Raw genomic sequence first — 20,294 nt, 5'->3', positions numbered from 1 at the left:
CCAAAATGCCGGCTCGTTGCATTGCTGCACATTGCTTGAACACTCGGGAGGATGGATTTACCCTTTGTAAGTTTCCAAGAGACCCCGGGTTCATCGTGAAAAATGGATTGCACGGGTACAAAGGATGAGAGCTTCGTGGGTTCCAAATGACAGGTAGGTGTGTATACAGCTACGCTCGCGGACGGCAGCGGCTATGAACAACGTTCCCGACAATGGCGCACTCAGCCGCGTGCGACGACAACGCCGTAAAGCGGCCCGGCTCCGTGATAAGCCACCTCGGCGTCGAAAATGAGGCCGAGGCGCCGCGTCTGCCGGTCACGGCTTCGGCGAAGGCTGCCGTGTTGGGTTCGCGGACGGCGGTGGCTCTGAACAACGCTGCCGACAATGGCGCACTCAGCCACTTGCGACGACAATGCCGTATAGCGCCTCAGCTCGGCGGTGTTGTTCATTGCGGACGGCGGCGGCTACGAACAATGCCGTAAAGCGGCCCGGCGACATGATAAGCCACCCCGGCCTTGTCCCATCTTATCTTGTGGCCCGTCACGGCGCCGGGCCGCGATGGCTCATCTCCACCGCGGAAGTGGATCGGACGGGGAGGCGGTTTGGCCGTGATCGAATATCATCTGAATATGGCTCGAAACAATAGAGTAATATTGCCCCGGTCACTTCACTCGGTTGTGAGATGTTCTCTTCTTCGAAAAGAGCTTCCGTGTCAGAAGGAGCTTGTTCGTCTCCCATAGTCGGGTCCACTGCGTGTTTTCAATGGCTAATGTCTGGGGTGACATCATGGACAGGAGATGCAGCCAATATGGCGACCACTTCGATGTCGTCGAATGACACTTCCGCAACTTTGCGCATGGATGATGCGCGCTCCGCTCATATTTATTTTTTCATATAGACATTGACGTGAATCATATTACATGTATTTTTCATTACAATATCTATTTTAGAATGTTTATAGGGATGACACTTGACCTTTAAAAAGTACAGAAATAGAATACGAAGTATACTGATAGCGTAACTCACCAAAATATCATCATAACCACACACCCTAGCCATGACACGTTGTCCTTTTTTAGCTCTTTCAGGTCACCACCTAAGCATAACTAGCGTTGGTGGAGTTAATGTAGCATAGCGTACCTTCCCGTCCAAGGGTCGAGCGTGACAAAAATGGAAGATAACGTAAGTAAAATTAATCGGGGGAAACATTTCCTGAGCCTTGTGACACCCGGTACTTGGCTGCCGCACATTAGACTGTGTCAAACATTGCCCCGCTAAACCCGTTAAAGCTTCGCCTCGAGTTAGCGCGTGTCATTGTGACAGGAAGTTAGCTTGACCTCAAAGGACGTCCAATGTGTGTGCGTGTTTGCTAGCATGTGTTTTGCAACGTCAGCGCCACAATCATGGCACAATTCTTTTTAGGACACAAACTCAATTAAATTACTATTTTAAGGGAAGAGAGAGTGAGTGTGCATTGGTGCTGAAAGTTAAAAAAGAGAAAGGAAGACCAAAGAGAAGGTTGATGGATGTTGCGAGGGAAGACATGAGAGTAAGATGGAGGAGACAGATTGGCTAACATGGAAAAAGATGACAGGCTGTGGTGACCCCGTACGGGACAAGCCGAAAGGAAAAGAAGAAGACAATAAAGGTCGATAGCCATTATATGGGATATAAATATGCTTCATTATGTATATCCATTTTCTTAGCCGTTTATCCTCACGAGTGTCGGGGGAGTGCTGGACCCTATCCCAGCTGTCATCGGGCAGGAGGCGGGGTACACCCTGAGCGGGTTGTCAGGCAATCGTGGGGGAAACTGAGACAAACAGACAACAGCCACACTCACAATCACACCTTGGGGCAAATTAGAGTGTCCAATTAAAGGTCAAGTGTCATCCCTATAAACATTCTAAAATAGATATTGAAATGAAAAATATATATAACATGATGCACTTCCAATCTATATATGATAAAATAAATATGAGCGGAGAGCGCGTCATCCATGCGCAAAGTTGCGGAAGTCTCATTCAACATCCAAGTGGTCGCCATATTGGCTGCATCTCCTGCCCGTGAAGTCCCCCCGGACATTCGCCATTAAAAACACACTGTGACCCCTACTATGGGAGACGAACACCCCCCTTCAGACACTGAAGCTCTTTTTGAAGAAGAGAACATCTCACAATCGAGTGAAGTGTCCGGGGAAATATTACCCTATTGTTTCGACCCATGTTTAGATGATATGCGGATGACTTCTCACTAACAACAGACTCCCAGACGGTATGTATGAGCCAGCCCGGCCGAAGCCGTGCTCGTCCGCGAGGCAGGGCTTGGCCGGCGGCTCGTCTGCGAGGCATGGCTTGGCTGGTGAGCCCGACACAGAAGTCGTCCGACGCGCAGATCGACACATTTAGCACCCCTGTCATACGTACGCGAATCTTTTGTTACGTTACGAGAGACAAATTGCGTGGTGCCCCCGCACTGTTATTATTTTTTTTTTGTAGCTCGATACACACATACCAGGTCATTTGGAACCCACAAAGCTCTCATCCTTTGCACCCATGCAATCCATTTTTCACGACGAACCGGGTCTCTTGGAAACTTATGAAGGATAAATCCATCCTCCCGAGTGTTCGAACAATATCCAGCAATGCAACGAGCCGGCATTTTGGCTAACACGAAAGAACAAAAAGGTATCTTCCTGCAGGTAAAACTAATAGAAACGAACGAGTCCACTTGAGCGCGCTACTGCCTCCAACGTTCCTGCTTCTTGCCCAAAAAAAAAATCCCTCGAGAGGATTTTCATGGCAGGAGTTACAAAAAGTCATACACGTCAAAATAATTTTCCGTGGTGAAAAAATGGATGGGTTCATTCTGGCTGACTTTTTTTTTCCCCATTAATAACACTAAAAATCATGCATTTCATGACACTTGACCTTTAACGTTGCATGTTTTTGTGATGTGGGAGGAAAGCGGACCACCCGGAAAAAAAAACACGCAGGCACGGGGAGAACATGCAAACTCCACATAGGCGGGCGCGGGACCTCAGAACTGTAAGCCCAACACTGTGCAGCTGCCCCGCCATGCCGCCTCATTATGTATAGTATACATGAAATATTCTGGAAATATGCTACATTAGCTGTATAAAACATCATTTAAAATGCAACATAGAGGAGTATAGATGCTAAATAAAATGTAAATATGTTCAATTATATTACGGTTGCTGCATTTTTGCATTGACTGCTGACTTCTGGTGCAATGACAGGGTGTGGCGTACTTTGACATCATCATTATTCACTTCTAATGTGCTGTGACCTTACCGTCATCACTTCTAATATAAGTGGTCACGCACACACGCACGCGCGCACGAACAGTATGAATTGCAAATGTGTGACGATATACAAACGAGGCGTGTTAGCACATGTAGTCAATGACATGCTCAAGACAATAAATGTATTATGACTATTGTTATCATCGAAGCGCGGAAATGGAGCAGCCACTAGACAAATAAAGAACCAGTCGCAGGCTGGTATGAGGACAAACAATGTCAATGCTCAGCTGGCGAACACACTCCCATTTGAAAAACATTAAAACAAAAAGTTTTATGACGCAATATGACTCAAAACACAAGGTCAGCAAATCCTTGTCAAATTTCAGCCCGGCGGGGCCCTCAAGGCAACCGCAGTCGGATGTTGGGGTCAAAACAATTTGGGAGTTCATCCTGAAATGCCTTCAAAGTCAAACAAAACTCATAGTTCAAACATCCCAAAGTGAGATGTGAAGGAATCGTGTGAGACTTCAGCCCAGCGACGGTGAAGATAAACAAAGAACAGGAAATCTATTATATTGACACCCTCCAAAAGTAACACAACAAACACTATGGGTTTTTTTTCTTCTTTTTTAAAATATGCTTCAAAAGATGATTTTTAAAAAGAACCGGAAGTGTCGCTTACAAACTTGAGAATTTGTCATATGTTTCAAAAGTCAAGCAAAACTTCAACTTCAAACCATCACTGTGCCCCCTGACCCGTCACAAATGAGAATTTGCATCCAGTAGTGCACCAATTAAGCGTCAAGCATTCTACTGACAGTTCAATCGGAATGATCAAATATTTTGATAAAAGAGATTTTTCTATGCTTAAAGAGCAATTATGAATACACAAGAGAAAAAGAGACATTTCACTTCATAATGAAGGACCAATTGGTTTACTCCTTTAGATGATCAATTGTAGTTTTCTTAAAAATCGACTTGTGCATATAGCAGGAAATTGCATTTTCAAAAAATATTTCTAGTGAGGGAATTTAAAAAAATATATACCATGATTTCCGGCTTATAAGCCGCGACTTTTTTCACACGCTTTAAACCCTGCGGTTTATGCGGTGATGCGGCTAATTTGTACATTTTTTTCTAACGGCCGCAAGGGGCACTCGAACGGAAAAGGTAAGACTGGGACCGGTGGAATACATGTGCCGAGGAAGTGACTTACCGGCCCTGTTAGCGCTGCGCTAGCGTTAGTGCTGTGAGTGAGACAGGAATATATGTGCTGAGGAAGTGACTTTTACCGGTCCGGCCGTGTCAACGCAGTGATTTATACCAGTATATCTATAGATGTATATATATTTTAACCGGCCCTGTTAGCGCGGCGGCGCTAGCGTTAGCGCACGGAGAGGCACCAGCGTGAGCGCGGCAGTGCTAGCATTAGTGCTAGCACGGTGGTGGTAGTGTTAAACTCTCTGTGTACCGTCTTTCTTTGCAAATATGTCGGGTTTCAATGTTGGTTTCAATGTGGGCACTTGCGGCTTTTACACGGCTTCGGCGCATGTATCTCACAAATGGTATTTCCTTTACAAATGTACTGGGTGGCAAAATATTATGATAAAAAGAGGAAAAGAAAAGGACACGAAGAATAATTTAGCTTTATGTGTAATACATGCTGTCTTCTCATCGATTGGTAAATAAACTGAATTTTAAAAAAAAAGGAATAAAATCCAGTACTGATTTGTGGGAAGACCGAATAAACCAGACTGGAATGTACGGAGAGTCCAGATAGTGCACAGCCGGCCCACCGCAAATCAATTTGCGTAGTTGCTCACAAAGCTAGCTGCTAATGCTAAAGAAAACAACCATATGCCGCGTCAAGCCGCGGAATTCCCAGAATGCAGTGTGGATTTTATTTTCTGTTTTCCCAATAATTAACTTCCATATAGTTACGTTAAATGTCATTGTTTCCTAAATGTACTGTACATCCTATTTAACTGTCATATTTATTTTTTTATTTGTTATCTTTATGCTCCTCGCTCTTCAAGTCCAAGTCAAGTTGCAACTTTTATAATGTACACCGTCTGCAACTCAGCTATCACTGGTCAATGGCCTTAAAAATTCATTTTTATTTCTTTTTTTAAAATGTTGTATTGAAGTAAATTTACTCCAATGAAGGCGTTAAACCAGAAAACTTCTGTACTTCTTCCTGGGGATAGTCATGGAAAATACTGAGCAATAATGGCCACCAGGGGACGCTCCAACATAAACCAGGAAGTGGTGGTGGAGGTAGCAGTGAACGCATGCGTCAAAAAAAAAACGGAGAAGGGGATAGATAGATAGATAGATAGATAGAGATAGATAGATAGATAGATTTCTAGTCACATTAACAAGCCTCATAAAAATAAGTTATTCCGTTTTTTTTTTTTTTTTTAAAGATTGAATCCTATGCATCAATTTCCAAATCATGTAAATAATTTTTCCCCAAACCTTACTTTAGTGTTCAGGGTATAATTCGTCCTTTTTAACCGTCATAGATGTAGGATTTTTTTTTAATGGAAAAAAAATGCATCTGATCCCCCCCCTTCCTCCCTCCCTTCTTTCTCTCTCATCCTCATGAATGAGCCCAGAAAGCATGACATCATCATGATTCTGCCACCCCCCCCCAAAACCCCCGCCTCCAAACACCACCACACATCCATGCTGCAGCGACATCATCCTGCAGGATTACAGCTTAATCTGAGGAAGATGAAGATGAGGGAGGAAGCGCAAGGAGGGGGCTGGGGGGCGGAACTCATTCATCATTTTAAGGCCCTCAGTCAGTCATACACTCATTCATAGTCGCAGTCACTGAGTTACGTAAGGGGGGAGGAAGGAGGAATGGCGGGAGGTCAAGTGAAGGATATGATGGGGGGGGGGGGTCGGAGGCAAATGCGACCTCCTACCTCGCCCCCTTCCCCTGTGATGCAACGGAGGAATCCTTCATGTTGAGGATGAGGATGGCGGCGATGGTGCACTGCGCTTTAGCATTTAGCAGGGGATGCGTTGATCTACTGTACCGCCACCCACTATCGATATGCGACGTAATAAGATTACGGTTCTGAGGAAGGGTTCAAATCCCGGCCCCCGCCTGTGAGGAGTTCGCATGTTTCAGGCATGGGGGGGAGATTCCCTCCCACATGCCAAAAACATGCAACATTAGTTGGACACTCTAAATCCCCCCGAGGTGTGATTGTGAGTGCGGCTGTTTGTCTCGATGTGCCCCGCGATTGGCTGGCGACCAGTTGAGGGTGTGCCCTGCCTTCCGCCCGACGATTGCCGGGAGAGGCTCCAGCACTTCCGTGACCCTTGTGAGGATAAGCGCAATGAATCTAACTGTAACCCATTAGATGGGAGAAAAGGTGTAATCAAATTAATTGAATTTGAACATTTCCATGATTACAATTTAATTTCATTTCAATTAACTGTAAAAGCTTTGAATTATTATCATTATTATTTTATATCATCACATCCTTCAAAAGCTAACACCTGATTGGCTCTCTCTGGTCATGTGCCTTTCTGCTGCGGTCTCAAACATAATAACATAACATAATATGAAATTGAAGCCACACCTTTTGTTTTTGTTTTTTTAAAGTTATACTTGTATTTAGAATTTTGTACACAACAACGGTGAATAATTTTAAGTTTTAATTTGGGATTTTTTTTTTTTTTCATGGAACATTCACTCATCTTGGTTTTTGTTTGAACCGATATTATAGAAATTAAACAAAGTTGAATTAGAATTAAATATAATCAAATAAACAGAAATCTAATCACTAAAGAGTTGGTAATCAATTAAAATAAATTCAATTATTTAGAAGAACCAATAGGAAGATGGCTATAAAAATCAAACTTAGTTATCATATAAACATGACCAACGCAGATGTGGCAACGAACGAAACGAAATATGGAACGTCATGTATGCGCGTGTCACTCGCTTCCAGTCGCTTGCAAAACGATGACATGCGGTGCAGTTTATAAATGGAGCGCAAGGCATGAATCATAAAGTGATGATTAACACCTTGCATAAGCGTGTCTGGAGAAGAAAAACACACTTTTGTGCGGGGCGTTCTCATTTAGGGCGCTCGTTCGTCACCTCGCTTGGGATCCTGAACTTCTCGGCCAAAACGGCAAAAACAAGACAAAGGACGTCGATGTATTGAATCAATTCAATCAATTTTTGTTTGGGCGGCGGTCAAGCGATGTGCTCCAGTCTATCAGCTCTGAGCAGCTGTGTGGAAAAAGGGTCAAAGTTGTAATCAGCTTGGTTATCAGGCGTTGTGTTAAAAAAGACCCCCCCCCCCCCTCCTGCGGCCCACCGTCATCAACGGCGACCTTGCGTACTTCCTGCGTGGATGAGGTCAGTTCTACTTGGCAGGATGCTCAGGAATTTTTACAGCACCAAACGCCTGCCGGGAATTCCTCAAGTGTTCCACTTGAAAGCTGGCTCTTAAAGGGGGAGGTGCGTTGGGGTGGGGGGCACGGGTCAGAGGTAGAGTCAATAAAACCTGACCGGGGTCAACAATGGCAGCTTTCAATACACTTTACACTTTTTTTTTTTCTTTTCTTCAATTTGTTAGGGACAGAAACTCGGACATGTTCTTGTTTTAATTTTTCACCGAGGCCAAAGTAACAGCGCAGGGTTGAAGTAACGCTGTGAAAAAAAGATACTGCATACATACGGCATATGGAATACAAATCGCATAACTATTCAATATGAAGTATAGCACACATTTTACACATTTGAACTACAACAAGCAGACATTCACAAGTCATGTAAATGCATACAAGAGTATATTAATTTAAACATTAAAATCTTGGGTCCCCTCGTGTATTCAAATGAGTACAGGTTGAAATGGTTTTGCAAATGATTTTACTCCATTTTCATTCACTCTTTACACAGCGTCCAATCTTCATTAGAATTGTGGGCTGCGAGCACTTATCGTAAAAAAAAAAAAGACTGGATGGCTCATTGGCCACCAAAACCGGTCGCCATCCGCCATCTCGATACTCCCGAAACAAGCATGCCGACCTGTGCGTTAATCGCCAGTGAGAAAATATTCCGCATGTACATTAGAAAGATTTACTTTGACACTGTTAAAGTTTGTTGGTAAAGGTTTTATTTTATTTTCTGTTTACAGTTGTTGTTGTTGTTCACTCCCTGCTTCACCTTTATAAACTAGCGTTTTGTTTTTCGCAAAAAAGCGATGTAAATATTTTCCCAAACTTCATCAGCGGATCAGAAAAAAAAAACACATTTTCCGTGAAATGTTTTGATGAATTTCATAATACAGAACTCTGCAAATTGAATCTGATTTTCAAATGCGAGGAAACAAGTTGAAATTTTCCGTCTGAAATAGGACGTCGCAGAGACAACAAATGAACAATGCGTTGTGCATGTATTTCCCCATTGCGAGTCCTTATTTCCAAAAATATAGCTAACTGACTTAAAATTCTATGTTTTTGTTTGGTATGATATGATGATAGTGCTTCACATCGTATTTTGGGAAAAGTTAACATGTCACGGAAATCGGGCCCAAGGTAATATGCAATTTTTCTTGCTAGTCACGTTGTTATGTTTTTACTTTGAAGTTACGCTTTTTTTTAGCTTACCAAGTCGAATTAAAATTCCTTCATGTTACCACAACTGAAAAAAATGTCATGCTCATGCGACTAGTTTAAATTCTACATGCCAAATTTCGAGAAACCGCCCGCCATAATCGAACCCACAGATTTTGGGATTACCAAAATGGCGGCCAACTGGCCTCAACCAATGGACAACACCGCTTTTTTTTTTTTTTTTTTGGAACAGTGGCTGCGAGTCAATAAATAACCAATAAGTCATTCACTCGTAAACTTACCCATTTGCTCCTTCACTCACCAATTATCTTATTCACTCGCTAAACAACCAAGTAAGGTGTGAATTTTGCATGTCCGCCGCAACCCCGGTGAATTTTCACCTCAACACCTAGCACGCCCCGCCCCCTTCAGTTCGGAAAGAATGCCTTTTCACTTCCTTCTTTCCGTGTGCTGGCTCCGCCCCCTCGGACAAAAAAAAAAGGCAGCTGTCGCGCCAAGCCTCGTTAAGGATTCCGGAGTGGAAAAAAAAAAACTGAGCTGGAAGCGATGGAGAAAATATTTACACCTTTCTTGGAAGCAGACCGCATTGGGCTTTGTTATTCTTGTAATTACTTGGACAGGTCAGCGCAGTCGTCGCGTAAAGGTTGGCCCGGCCAGGTTCAGGTGTTGGCCAAGCTGGCCGGAAAATAAGATACGATAAAAAAAAAAAAAACACTCAAATAAAACAACTGCATTTTCACATTTGGAAAAACGCAACAACACGCATTTCTGGTGGAAATAAGCATCTTCATTTTGAGAAGAAAAAAACAACAACAAATGCATTCTAAAATTTGAAGAGGGAAAATGTTGGCATTTTTTTCCAAAGCATTTTGGGGATTTAAAAAAAAAAAAGTAATAATGCGAAAGCATTTTGGGGATTTAAAAAAAAAGTCATCGTTTTTAAAAAAGTAGCAAAGATAAACGTGTATTTTTGTGAACTAAGCAATTCTTTGAGTATTTTTTTCTACAGTAAATTAAAAAACGGATTGTTATGAGTAGTAGCATAATTTTAGGAAATTTTGATTTTCCGGTTTTAAAAACATGGCACATTAAATATTTTAATTTATGAGAACCGTTTTGGGGGTAAAAGAAAAAAATTCTAAAAAAAAAAAAAAACATGAATAAAATCCCAGTGAGAAAATGGTGCAGTTTCTCTCCCCCCGAAAAAAAAAATGGAAGCATTCATCATTTAAGTGTCCTGTGAATTACAGTATGTCATCCTGCTGTCGACTACTTGGAAGAAAATGCAATCTTTGCCTTCCTGACTGCAGGAAGACCTCATATCTTTTTGATGATAGTGTTTTGTGTCTGCAGCTACACGCTCACACACACTACTGCCTACTGTAATTTTCTTATCAGTCTATCTGTGTTTCAGTAGCGCTGACATATTACTAAACTCAACTTTACTGGTGTCAAAGGTAGAAATAAATGAAAATGTAAGTTAAAAAGAATCATGAAAAAAATATTTAAATGTTCCATATGGTGCAAATAAAAATACAGAAAAAAATGCATATTAAAAAAGTTAAATGAAAACATCTTGAACAAGTTATTCAGTTGGACTCACTTCCATTCTAAGAATGAAAGTATGAAATAAAAATGGTGAATGAGCAGTTAGTGAGTGAAAAATTCATTCATTCATCTTCACTATGGTCACGGGTGAAAAATACATTTTGATCAAATATTGTATTCTGTGATCACATGCAATTAAAATGCATAAAGGTCAAATGAAATGAATATGAATGGGTAAAATATTGACGTTTACCGTGGATGCAGTTGCAAAAACACATGAAGAAAAATTGATCGAAAAATGGAAGTGTAAAAATAAAAAGCTAAGTGACAAAATATTGTAGTCATACAACAGTCAAAATTAATTAGAACAATTTTTTTAAATGAATGTGGCATTTGTCAGTAAATCACAAAAAATATGTAGAAGAAAATTAAGTAAAATAAAATGTTTACATGAATATTTATTATATAAATGCAAACATGCATATAATAATAATAATTTGGACCACAGGTGTAATCACTAAAAATATGTAGAATAAAATTAAGTAAAATAGAATGTTTAAAGAAATATTTATTATATAAATGCAAACATGTATATAATAATAATAATCATTTGGACCCCAGGTGTAATCCCTAAAATATAAATTCAAACGAAGTAAAATTATCTTTAAGTAATATGTTGTATTTATAAATACATGACAATAACAAAAAAGGGGAAACAATATAGCACCCAGAGTAGACCTAGAATGCAATCCCATGGAAATAAAGAAAGTTTAAAAAAAATGTTTTTAATTCATTTACCAAGCACACAAAAATAAATTAAGCCTAATAAAACGTTCAAAAATGTAAAATTTATTGAATTAAAATAAATAAAGACGGGAATGCATCCAACATACAGCGAGACATTAACTAAATTCAATTTGAGTCCAATAAAATTTTTGTGTAAAAATAAAGTGTAAATAAAGTCATGTTGGTTTGATTAAAAACACAACAAATAAAAAACAGCCCTCTATCACAAAAATAAAAATAAAGTAATATAATTGTTTTAAAAAGACATTCATTTAATAAATACTAAAAATCTGGCATTATACCCATGCCATTACAAGTGAAATAAAAGAGTTAAATCAATTACAATAAACTACAGTAAATGAAGTCATATTTATTTCAGAAAAAATATATATCTAAAACCCATTATGCAATCACTTTTTTTTTTTTTTTTTTAAAAAGCACATTTAAAGTTGACAGAATAAAAATCCAAAGAGTTGCAAAAATACTGCACCCATCCACGATCAATACCGCTTATCCGGTTATGTCTCTATTTCGAGCCAATCGCTGCTTTTTTTGGACGACATACTGAACTGGTCGCCAGTCACTCGCAACCATTCGCAGTCACGCAGACACCAAAAATTATTCTAAGAAGGAAATGAACAAATATGTTGGAGGAGCTCAAGAACGTAGAAGAACCGTACACAATCATCCCTTCACTCATCTTCTCTCCCACGTTTTCGCGATCGTAATGGCGGGCGCTTACCTTCACCAGGAAGCTGCCGCCTTCCACCTCCAGCTCCATCGGGTCGCCTCGATTTCGAGGAAATATCCTCGGCTCGCTTTCATACGCACAGTACTTTGTTCTATTCGTGCACTTTGCTCTTTAGTACGCTGTTATTGGACATTTTGCTCGGTACGTATTGGTAAATGTCTCACTGGCGTATTATGCAACGGCGAAGTAAAGGAGCTGATAACATCGAATGCTCAACTCAGTGACAAAAGTCATAAAATTGGAAAACTTGCTTGTGTAATGCATATACGGTAATACGTATGGTGGACATTTGTTGCTAGTATTTGTCATTTTGTATCTTGGCTGCCTTTAGCATTGTCGCTACCGATATCAATTTATAATCCATTCAACCAATCATTCATTTATCTGTTTAGCATCCAATGACCGCATTTATCAATCCATCAGAAAACCCCACGCAGGCACGGGGGAGAACATGCAAACTCCACACAGGCAGGGGCCGGGATTTGAACCCCGGTCCTCAGAGGTGTGAGGCCAACGCTCCCACCGCCATAATCCACCCATTCATCCGCAAATCTACTCCACCAACCACGCCACAACCCATCCATCAATTCACCCGCAGACCGACCTGTTCGCTCATCCGTCTGTTAATCCATTCATCCATTATTCATCCAGCCATTCATCGCCTCATGTAACGTCCATCCACCTCCACGTTTGTCCTGTTTCCCATCTTTTTGTTCTTGTTGTTGTGCTATCAGCTGTTAGGTCAAGCAGAATGGAGGATCTGTGTCAGTTTTGAATTTTTGGTCGGAACTTTATTGAGAATCCATCAGTCGGACAGAACAAGGTTTCTAGAGGGGAGAGAGAAACAAAGACAAAACAAGATGAAGACAGTCAATCATTATATATCAAAGACAATGACACATTCGATATGGGTGTTGTGTAGGGCAGTAGTACGACACGCCGTGAGGGAAGACCACGACAAGGCAAAGGTTTCTTTATACAACCCAGGGCACGTTGTTTTGAAAATGTCCAAGTCGGCGATGTCGCTGCGGCCGGTTTTGGCTAGGACGCCGCGGGGTGGAGTTTCCTCCGCATTTCCGAATGCCATCTTAAGCTCCGCCCCCTTAGCCATGTCCCACGATCTTCCAAAATGGGGATTGAACAGATCACGTTTGAAGTGGATTCTCTATCGCGTATTCCGGATAATATCGGGGTATGCTTTTTTGCTAAATGCGCCAGACTTGTCTAAGAGAGTTCTACAGAGAGGTCTCAACTATTTCACGCAAAGATATGTATGCGGAATTAAGATTTTGGACGGAGCAGCATGCAATGTCAGAGTTACAGTGAAACGTCGGCGATCGATGCGAAAAAAGTTTGACGGCTCACAAAGTTCATATTGAAATCCAACAGGATAAAATAGTGGAATCGTACTGCGCATGTAAAGCAGGGTGAGTATTTCTTACATGGAAAGATCATGAGAAATATCGAGTGGGTGTATTCATTTGACTTGGCTCGTAACTGAACCCAGTGCTCTGTCTTAAAAGTCCGATGTGATACAAATAGGCAAATGGACGTTTCTCTTGCATGACATGGCGCATTTACGTATCCCTAACCCGACTCTTCGGCATAAAACCTTACACAATTCGTTCAGCGGGTCAGTGATACACTAACAAAGTGAAAGATGTTGTTCTCCTGCAATGTGTAAAGCACTGATAATAATTCAATCAAACTCAGAGAAGATACTTCCCCCTCACTTACCTTCGAACATACAACCTCGTGTTTGTTGATCTTGTCCACATTTAGTTGTACGTGGGGTCTTCCGCGAGCCTTAATCCATCGTAGACATTTCGTCATCTGCGTTTTAGGCTTTGGAAAATGTATCAACCGGGCCCCTCGTAACCTAGCCGGATATCTTTCATCAGAATTGCACGTTCCCCAAGCGCATCCGAGGACCATTTTCTACATAACATTAACTTTTCCAAGCACACGCTACTGACAAGCGGCATTGCTTGTGGGGCAACATGGCGGCAGGGGCGTGGTTAAGACAATGCGGCTATCTGATTGGCTATTATTGTACGAGTGATTGACAGGTCGGAAAGGTCCATCCCAGTGTTTGTTTTGAACTTTGGTGAACGTGGAGCAAACGGACCTGGATGACCAGATATTGAGCTTAATTATATTCCAAAATCGTTCAAGGAAAAAGCGGCGGCGTAGGTAGTGTGCGGAGTCGGGAAGAACGGTGAGTACGTCATCACGGCATGTGACTAAAATGGACCAATCACAAGAGATGACAGCGGAATTCTGCATGCGGGGGAAATTTGTGCCGTGTGCAAGTCAGTTGATGTATAGGGGCAGCAGATTGGGCTGTCGGATTAATTGCATATTCTTCTTGTGAGATGTTTAATTTTTTCCTTAAAATCATTTTCTAATTTTAGTTCTTGTGTTTACTTGTACAAACAGTTCGGTATGATTCCATCTCTCTCTACAACTTTCCCGGATTTCCAGAGCAGAAATGGGGAAAATGGTAGGGGAATTGTTGAATAAAATTTTTTTTTTAAATAATCGGACCATTCTTTCCTCACAAAAGAATCAAAGTCCCGGTACTTTAGTAGTTCAAGTAAAGTAGTCGTAGTAATTAAAGCGCTAGGCTGGTGGAGGTCCCAGATTTGATAACAATTTTTTAGGTTGCGAGAAATTGGTGCACAGGAACTGATGATGATTAGGCACAAGAAAAATGAGGTTTTGGAGGTCATTCTTTGAGCTGCCGAATTGTTTGAGAAAATAAAATCCATTCCCACAAACCCACAAGAAAGATGTGTCAAGTCCAAACTGGCCCATATACTGCTTTAATGCACTTGGCAAACTGTGGCTTACATTCACCCATCCATCATCCATGTATTCCTCTATTTCTGTCATCCATTCCTCTGTCATCCATTAGTTTGTCCATTCATTCATACATCCATGAATTTCCCATCTCTTCATCCATAAATTTTACCACTCACTCATCCTCATCCAACTACTCATCCATTCAGCCAACTGCTTAGTGATTCTCCCATCCATCCATCCATCCATCCATCCATCCATCCATCCATCCATCCATCCATCCATCCATCCAAGCTCCTGACCATCCATGCAACCATCCATCACTTCATTTAATCATTCATTCACCCATCCATTGTCATCATCCATATTGCAATTAATCTTTCCAATCATCCATCATTTCACCCATCCGTTCATCTACCCATTCACCAATCTGCCTTTCTATCCATCCATCCATCCATCCATTCATCCATCCATCCATCCATCCAAGCTCCTGACCATCCATGCAACCATCCATCACTTCATTTAATCATTCATTCACCCATCCATTGTCATCATCCATATTGCAATTAATCTTTCCAATCATCCATCATTTCACCCATCCGTTCATCTACCCATTCACCAATCTGCCTTTCTATCCATCCATCCATCCATCCATCCATCCATCCATCCAACCATCCATCCATCATCTACTCATCACTTCATTTAATCATTCATTCACCCATCATCATCATCCATCTCGCAATTAATCTTTCCATCCATTCAATCATCTATTGTTTCACCCATCTGTTCATCTACCCATTCACCAATCTGCCTTTCCATCCATCCACACATTCACCAATCTGCCTTTCCATCATCCATCCATCCATCCATCCATCATCCATCCATCACTTCATTTAATCATTCATTCACTTATCCATCATCATCCGTATCGCAATTAATCTTTCCATCCATTCAATCATCTATCATTTCACCCATCCATCCATCTACCATTCACCAATCTGCCTTCCATCCATCCATCCATCCATCCATCCATCCATCCATCAACTCCTTTATTCATTCATTCACCCATCCATTGTCATCATCCATATCAACATTAATCTTTCCATCCATTCAATCATCTATCATTTGATCCCATCCATCCATCCTTTAACCTATTGATCGATCCACTCATGAATCCATGAAAACATCCGTCAACCGACTCAACCTTGCATAACCCAATCTATTCAACCATCCACCAATCGCATCTTTCATTTGTGCCAATCAAGCGAATTGATCGACGCGACAGTGTAAATTCAGCGATGGCGCGCATTCAATCAATGACTGAGCTGAGAGTACGGTTCATCCGTGTCCTCAGCTCTCTGTGTTCTCTCATTTTGAACTTGTTTTTATACTTTTTTTTTCCCAGTTTTCTCCAAGGCTGCCGTCTTTGTGCGTCTATTTATATACAGTACTCTGTGGGCTGCATGAAGACAGCACACATGATTCAAGACCTTCACACTTAACCTTTTTCAATGGACAAATCTTTCTCTCTCTCCCTTCATCCATCCATCCATCCAACCATCCATCCATATATTCATGTAGTGTTGTGTGAGAGAGCCCTGAAGTGTTACGGCGTGGGCGAGTGAGTTCGGATGACTCAAAGGCTGAAGAGGAGCCAAAGATAGATAGTTTTTTTTGTTTTTTTTTTCGGACGGAAAGCTTTCATAAGTCTGCATCGTGACTCGGCGGTGAGCCGACAGGTTACGGGTAGACCGCCGACGCTCAACGGGGGGGAAAAAATGTCCTTAATCGCAACACATCCCGACACGCACGTCTAACGTCCGTGATGAAAGTGCTCGACCGATCATCGGGCAGCATATGTGCTACAGGCTACCTACGCTTTATCGGATTACTTAAGATATTATTTGTCAGTGTTTTTTTTTTTTTTTTTTTTTTAACAGTACGCAGTGGTGCTTCGAGCCGTCGTTCGGCCAATTTTTTTGCTTTGATTTACAGACGCAAACTTAATAATAGATACGAGCGCTACGCAGAGAGCAGTGATTTCAGCTCACTTCACAGCAAGCAGGAGTTTGGCAAATAGTGAACAATTATTTAAACCCAAAACAGCCTTCAAGGTGTTTAATGACACTTTCAGTTGAAATTTACTCTAAAAAAAAAACAATAAACAAACAATGAATAATTTCATCACGTAGCTTAAGTCCTCTTAGTTTAATGCTAACAAAGAATGAAAAACATCACTGAAACGCTGACAGTTAGCTTAATGGTTGCAGTTTTAGAAGCAATGTTTATTTGAACACAAACGGTGGAGCAACACATTTAGACAGAAAATGTCACAATACTCATAGACGTGTCTTCTTTATCATTTAGCAAAAAAAAAAAAGACCAATATTAAGGCATCTTACTGAGTTATTTACAGTAGCAATGGCAGTAGTCATAGTAGAAGAAAAAAAACAATATTTCGTTTGCATGACAGTATATTATTATACTTCCTCCTAGTGGTCAAATCGGGAACCACACAAGGAGCAGAAAAATGCACTGGATTGCAGCATTAAATCATAATGTAAAATTCTTTAGAGCCAACCTCATGAAATTATTAGTTTATATTAAGTACAGTAGGCACGGTGGCGCACCTGGTTGGCCTCAACAGTTCTAGCTACCCGGGTTCAATCCCACCCTGCTTGTTTGGAGTTTGCATGTTCTCCGGTTTCCTCCCACATCCCAAAAACATGCAACATTAATTGGACACTCTAAATTGGCTCTAGGTGTGATTGTGAGTGGGGCTGTTTGTCATGATGTGGCCTGCGATTGGGTGGCAACCAGTTCAGGGTGCCTGTTGACAGCTGGCATAGGCTCCAGCACTCCCCGTGACCCTTGTGAGGATAAGCGGGAAAGAAAATGAATGGATGGTTATCCCCTTTAGAATCAAATATAATTACCACGCCATTGTTATTTTTTTTTTAGCCCCAGACACAAACCTGGAAGAGTTTCACTGACTCTGTAGACGGCAAGAGTTGTTTTTAACAAAGGATAAAGAATATGTGCCTGCCCATTAGTAAAGCATCTGTCTACATGAGTTGCTGCATCTTTTCTGTTCAAATATTTAACCTAGAGGGAGCACGGTGTGACAGCTGGAAAACATTGGCCTCACTGTTCTGAGGTCCTGGGTTTGATCCTGGCCCTGCCTGTGTGGAGTCTGCATGTTCTCCCCGTGCCTGCATGGGTTTCCTCCCACATCCCCCAAAAACATGCAACATTAATTGGACACACTAAATTGCCCATAGGTGTGATTGTGATACTGTCTCTATGTGCCCTGCGATTGGCTGGCGACCAGTTCAGATTGTACCCCGCCTCCTGCCCGTTGACAGCTAGGATAGACTCCAGCACTACCGCGACTCTTGTGAGGATAAGCGGCAAAGAAAATGAATGAATGGATATTAAGTACGATATTCTAAAGTGCAGTTTCTGTGTTGTATTTTGAGATTGAGCGTGGTCAAAGAAGGAATCAAACATGGATCTCAAGGCACCAATGCGGTAGAAATTTCACACAGAGCTGCCACATGATTCTCGAAATTTTCAGGAACCAAGCGGTTGACGACGGTTCGGGACTCGAATGGCGCCACTATGTACACGCGCTTGACTTTTGCCTTTGATCAAAAAAAGTGGGAACCAGATGTCAACTGTTTCGCGTCCAAGTTTTCTCTGCAAAGACGATCTTACAGAAAAGGCCGGCAAGCACGCGGGTGACGACGGCCCGGGAGCCAAGCGAGGCCGCTGTGTACACAGTCCTGTCCTCCCACGGCACACATTCCTTCCCCGAACTTCAAATGTGACGTGTGACTTTCACGACTTGAACCAGGAAGAAGCGGGGAAAAGAAATGAAGCAGAAGGCAGGAAGGATTTTCCCGTTTGCTCCCACCCTGCCCTGACGAGTGTGAAAATGATGCGAAAGTCACAGTAAAATAATGCCAGCCGGCTGTTAGCTCCAAATGCTAAAATCAGTCCGCTAACGGGAGGCCATGCTCGCCAGCTCGGGGCGTAGTGCATTCGTACGAGTGACCCGATTTGTGATTTTCAAAGTGCGAGCTGTCGCAATGCTGATTTCTTTTGCTTTGACTGATAAGAAAAATGGATTATTAATCCAACCAACTGTGCCACCATGAGTGAAGTTCACAGCGAGTAGTTTTACAGATAAGAAACAATAAGAAATGTACTTTCAAGGCACCGTATGCCGCTCCCAGTTAGCGTTTACAGTCAAATTTAACCTAAAACAAAGACACATCGTTAAAACAACCACATCCCTTTGAATACTTGTTAGCTGAATGCACATACCAAATACAAAATGCCATATATGGGCTAAAAAAAAAAAACATCAACGGTGCGGTAAATATATGACTCTACAGTGGATATCCATCCATCCATCCATTAGCCGCTTATCCTCACAAGGGTCACGGGAGTACTGGAGCCTGTCCCAGCTGTTATCTGGCAGGAGGCGGAGTACAGCCTGAACTGGTTGCCGGCCAATCGCGGGTCACATGGAGACAGAAACCAGTCGCCCTCAATCACACCTATGGGCAATTTAGAGTGTCAAAGTAATGTTGTATGTTTTTGGGATGTGGGAGGAAACCGGAGAACATGCAAACTCCAAACAGGCAGGGTGGGATTGAACCCGGGGAGCCAGAACTGTGAGGCCAACCAGCTGCGCCACCGTGCCGCCTCTACGTTGGATACTTGAACAGAAAAGATGCAGCAACTCACATAGACAGATGCTTTACTAATACGCAGGCACATATTCTTTATCCTCTGTGAAAAACAACTCAACAACTAGCAAACAACTCCAAACAGGCGGGGTGGGATTGAACCCGGGTAGCCAGAACTGTGAGGCCAACGCTTTCCAGCTGCGTCACCGTGCCGCCTCTACAGTGGATAATTGAACAGAAAAGATGCAGCAACTCATGTAGACAGATCCTTTACTAATGTGCAGGCACATATTCTTTATCCTTTGTTAAAAACAACTCTTGCCGTCTACAGAGTCAGTGAAACTCTTCCAGGTTTGTGTCTGGGGCTAAAAAAAAAATATATATATTTCATCCTCTGTGTAAAACAACTCATGCCATCTACAGTGAAACTCTTCCAAGTTAGTCTCTGTATGAGCATATAATACTGCATTTTTAATATTTACAACACAAAACATTGCAAGTGCAAGTTCTCCTGTTTTGTACAATATTGTACTATTTCCAAGGTAGAAAATCATGGCTAAAAGAAGACCCTTCTGAGAAGCAAGAAACTTTATCCTGGAACCAAGAACTTTTGGCAATAATTCCGTCAACGACAAATTCCGAGGACTAAAAAGTTTTCTTGATTTTGAAGTGAAAATGCAGCTTTAATAGAGGTGGGACACACACACACACACACACACACAAGTCAATGTTTTGTGTTTGTTGTTGTTTGGTGAGCCATCTGTTGCTTCCGATGAGATTTTGGGTCACAGCCTGTTCCCCGAGTGGGATTAATAATCTGAAAGTGTGTGTGTGTGTG

The 20,294-nt window shown here is 41.8% G+C and overlaps 1 protein-coding gene across 1 annotated transcript in view; it reads right to left on the bottom strand.

The window, feature by feature from the left end:
• The window catches only part of si:dkey-106n21.1 (solute carrier family 23 member 1), a 74,742-nt gene extending 60,324 nt beyond the window's left edge, over window positions 1–14,418 (bottom strand). Inside the window, exons 1-2 of the mRNA XM_061823072.1 lie at window positions 13,695–14,418; window positions 11,949–12,784 (exon numbers count right to left, since the gene is read on the bottom strand). Of these exons, the coding sequence (XP_061679056.1) occupies window positions 11,949–11,987 (39 nt within the window). The 5' untranslated portion in view covers window positions 11,988–12,784; window positions 13,695–14,418. The remainder of the gene's footprint in view (window positions 1–11,948; window positions 12,785–13,694) is intronic.
• Window positions 14,419–20,294: the final 5,876 nt, after the last annotated feature.

Source organism: Syngnathoides biaculeatus, chromosome 6 (genome assembly GCF_019802595.1).
Source record: "Syngnathoides biaculeatus isolate LvHL_M chromosome 6, ASM1980259v1, whole genome shotgun sequence".
In the NCBI taxonomy this organism is placed as follows: domain Eukaryota; kingdom Metazoa; phylum Chordata; class Actinopteri; order Syngnathiformes; family Syngnathidae; genus Syngnathoides; species Syngnathoides biaculeatus.
This window is presented reverse-complemented; position numbering and strand designations above follow the sequence as displayed.